Consider the following 2,150-nt stretch of genomic DNA (forward strand, 5'->3'; position numbering starts at 1 on the left):
AGCCAAAGACGTTTTCGTATCAATTAATTTCTTATTTTTAAGATCGATTAACAACTCAAAATGTCGTAAGAAATCCGCGCCTAAAATTGGTTTTGAAACATTCGCAATTATAAATGCAAAATCAAATTTTCGATGTAAACCAAAATCTAGCGACATAAGTTTAACACCAAATGTTTTAATAGCAGTGCCGTTAGCAGCATGCAACACATAATTTGATGTTGGCCTGCAACCTTTAAATGTTATAGGCAATAAACTTACATCAGATCCGCTATCGACCAAGAACATTAACTTAGTTTTGCGATCAGAAACAAAAAGTCGGTGGCTAAATTTTAAATTATCACTACTATTAACCACCGGACTAATAGTAGAGCTCATCAGTTTAAATTAAAATTGCAAGGCTCAATACATTTGTGTGCTTTTTTAGCATACTTCCTATGATACCAACACATTTTCGTTTCGGCAGTTTGACTCTCTGCTTCACCTTTAGAAGCGTGAGAAAATTTTTTCGAAACATTTGATTTGGAACGCAAACGACTACGGGATAGACTTCGATACCTACGCATAGATTTTATTTCGTTTTTCAACTCTGCCAAATCCGTAGACATTTGAGCTATTTTTTCCATAAGTGAATCTCTATTTACAACTTCATTACAACTTGAAGTTGCAGAAAAACTAGTTACTTCAGAAACCTTATCTGCCAAAGTTGACAAAGTGTCTAAACCTTCCGTACTAACACTTAAAATAGACTGAATAGATGAGGGTAAATGAGATAGCCAAATAGATTTAATAACCTCATTTGAAAAATTAGATCCTGCTAATTCTCGCATATGTCGCAACAAGGCAGACGGCTTAGAATCCCCCAATGCAAGGTCCTGAAGTAAAGTTTGAATTCTTTTACTCTCGGACAAGGAAAATTCTGCAATAAGTCTATCCTTAACGGCAGTGTAAGGCTTTTCCAAATTTGGGTTTCTGACCAGGTCCGCAATTACTTGCATAATATTCTGATCAAGAACAGAGATTAAACAGCAATACATAGTAGATTCAGAAGTAATCCCTGATAATTTAAAATTAGCCTCAATCTGCGTAAAATATAGACTTGGATTATCAATCCAAAATCCAGGTAAGCGAAGGCCAATTTTATGAATTTCAATTTCAGTTCCCGTTTTATCTTTATCAGTCATTGTAACACAAAACTAAGCAACTAGTTAAAGATTCACTCATGAAAATTTTCAAACTAAACTAGTTGTATATATATACATTAGAACAATTCAATAACTAGAGAATATATGGAAATATTCACAATAAAAATAAGTATTTACATGACTAAGAATGATTCAAAACTACAAATATTATACTAAGAAATATATACAACAGCATTTAAAGTTCGTATATTCAAATTCAATAACTACTAATTAAAGTCTCTTACAATAATGTTTAAAAATTTCAGTCTAACATTATACAACAAAAAGATATTACTATACATTAAGTTTAAATTTTAAGTAGTGCAAAGCAAAGCAGTTGACCAAATAAGAGAGGAAATTGTACATTACCAAATTCAAGCAGCTATTCCAAATTGTAAAAGAACGGATAATAGCGTATCCAAAAACATAACAAACACAAGGGTCACCAATTGAGGGGGAGGAACCCTCTCATATTAAGTTGAAGACAACTATGACAACAATAAACTTAAACATTTATTTAACAACTGAACATAACAAGCTAAAAACAGAAACATAAAAATTGAGTAAGACTGTGTGGGATAGAGACTGAGTAAAGTTCGAAGCTTCTTAAATACTGGGGCAGTTCCAAGGTTGCCGATCGTGTGTTTGTAATCCCGTTGATTCTTTTGGCGCCTACGCACCATGCCTGGCGCCACAGATTATCATTTTTCCTAATAAAAACAATGCACAAATCTAATCATCACATAAAACATTTAATTATACCAGTATTCAAATAACTTTCTTTGCAGTTTCAATAATAAATAGATGCATTCAGCAACGTTCTCCAAATGAAAATGTTGATGAATATCATCATCATTCATACGTAGTTATGATGAGAACTAATATTACCGGAAACACTAATCTTTTGGAAAGATAATTGCTTAATATAATTTGAAATGAATTTGCGTCTTGTAGGACATAATAATCTCA

General features: G+C 32.4%; 1 protein-coding gene across 1 annotated transcript; it reads right to left on the reverse strand.

Annotated features, from left to right (window-relative positions):
- Positions 1–374: 374 nt before the first annotated feature.
- Positions 375–1,181, reverse strand: LOC147813812 (uncharacterized). The gene has a single exon (XM_087160119.1). It carries the CDS (start codon positions 1,179–1,181, stop codon positions 375–377), a length of 807 nt encoding a protein of 268 aa, XP_087016245.1.
- Between the last annotated feature and the right edge of the window lie 969 nt (positions 1,182–2,150).

The sequence above is a fragment of the Parasteatoda tepidariorum genome, chromosome 3, assembly GCF_982258835.1.
Source record: "Parasteatoda tepidariorum strain Cologne lab strain chromosome 3, Ptep-v5.0, whole genome shotgun sequence".
Classification (NCBI taxonomy): Eukaryota; Metazoa; Arthropoda; class Arachnida; order Araneae; family Theridiidae; genus Parasteatoda; species Parasteatoda tepidariorum.

Bases quoted from the DNA above. Each gene is read 5' to 3' on its own strand.
- LOC147813812 (XM_087160119.1), bottom strand. From the start codon at position 1,181: ATGACTGATAAAGATAAAACGGGAACTGAAATTGAAATTCATAAAATT.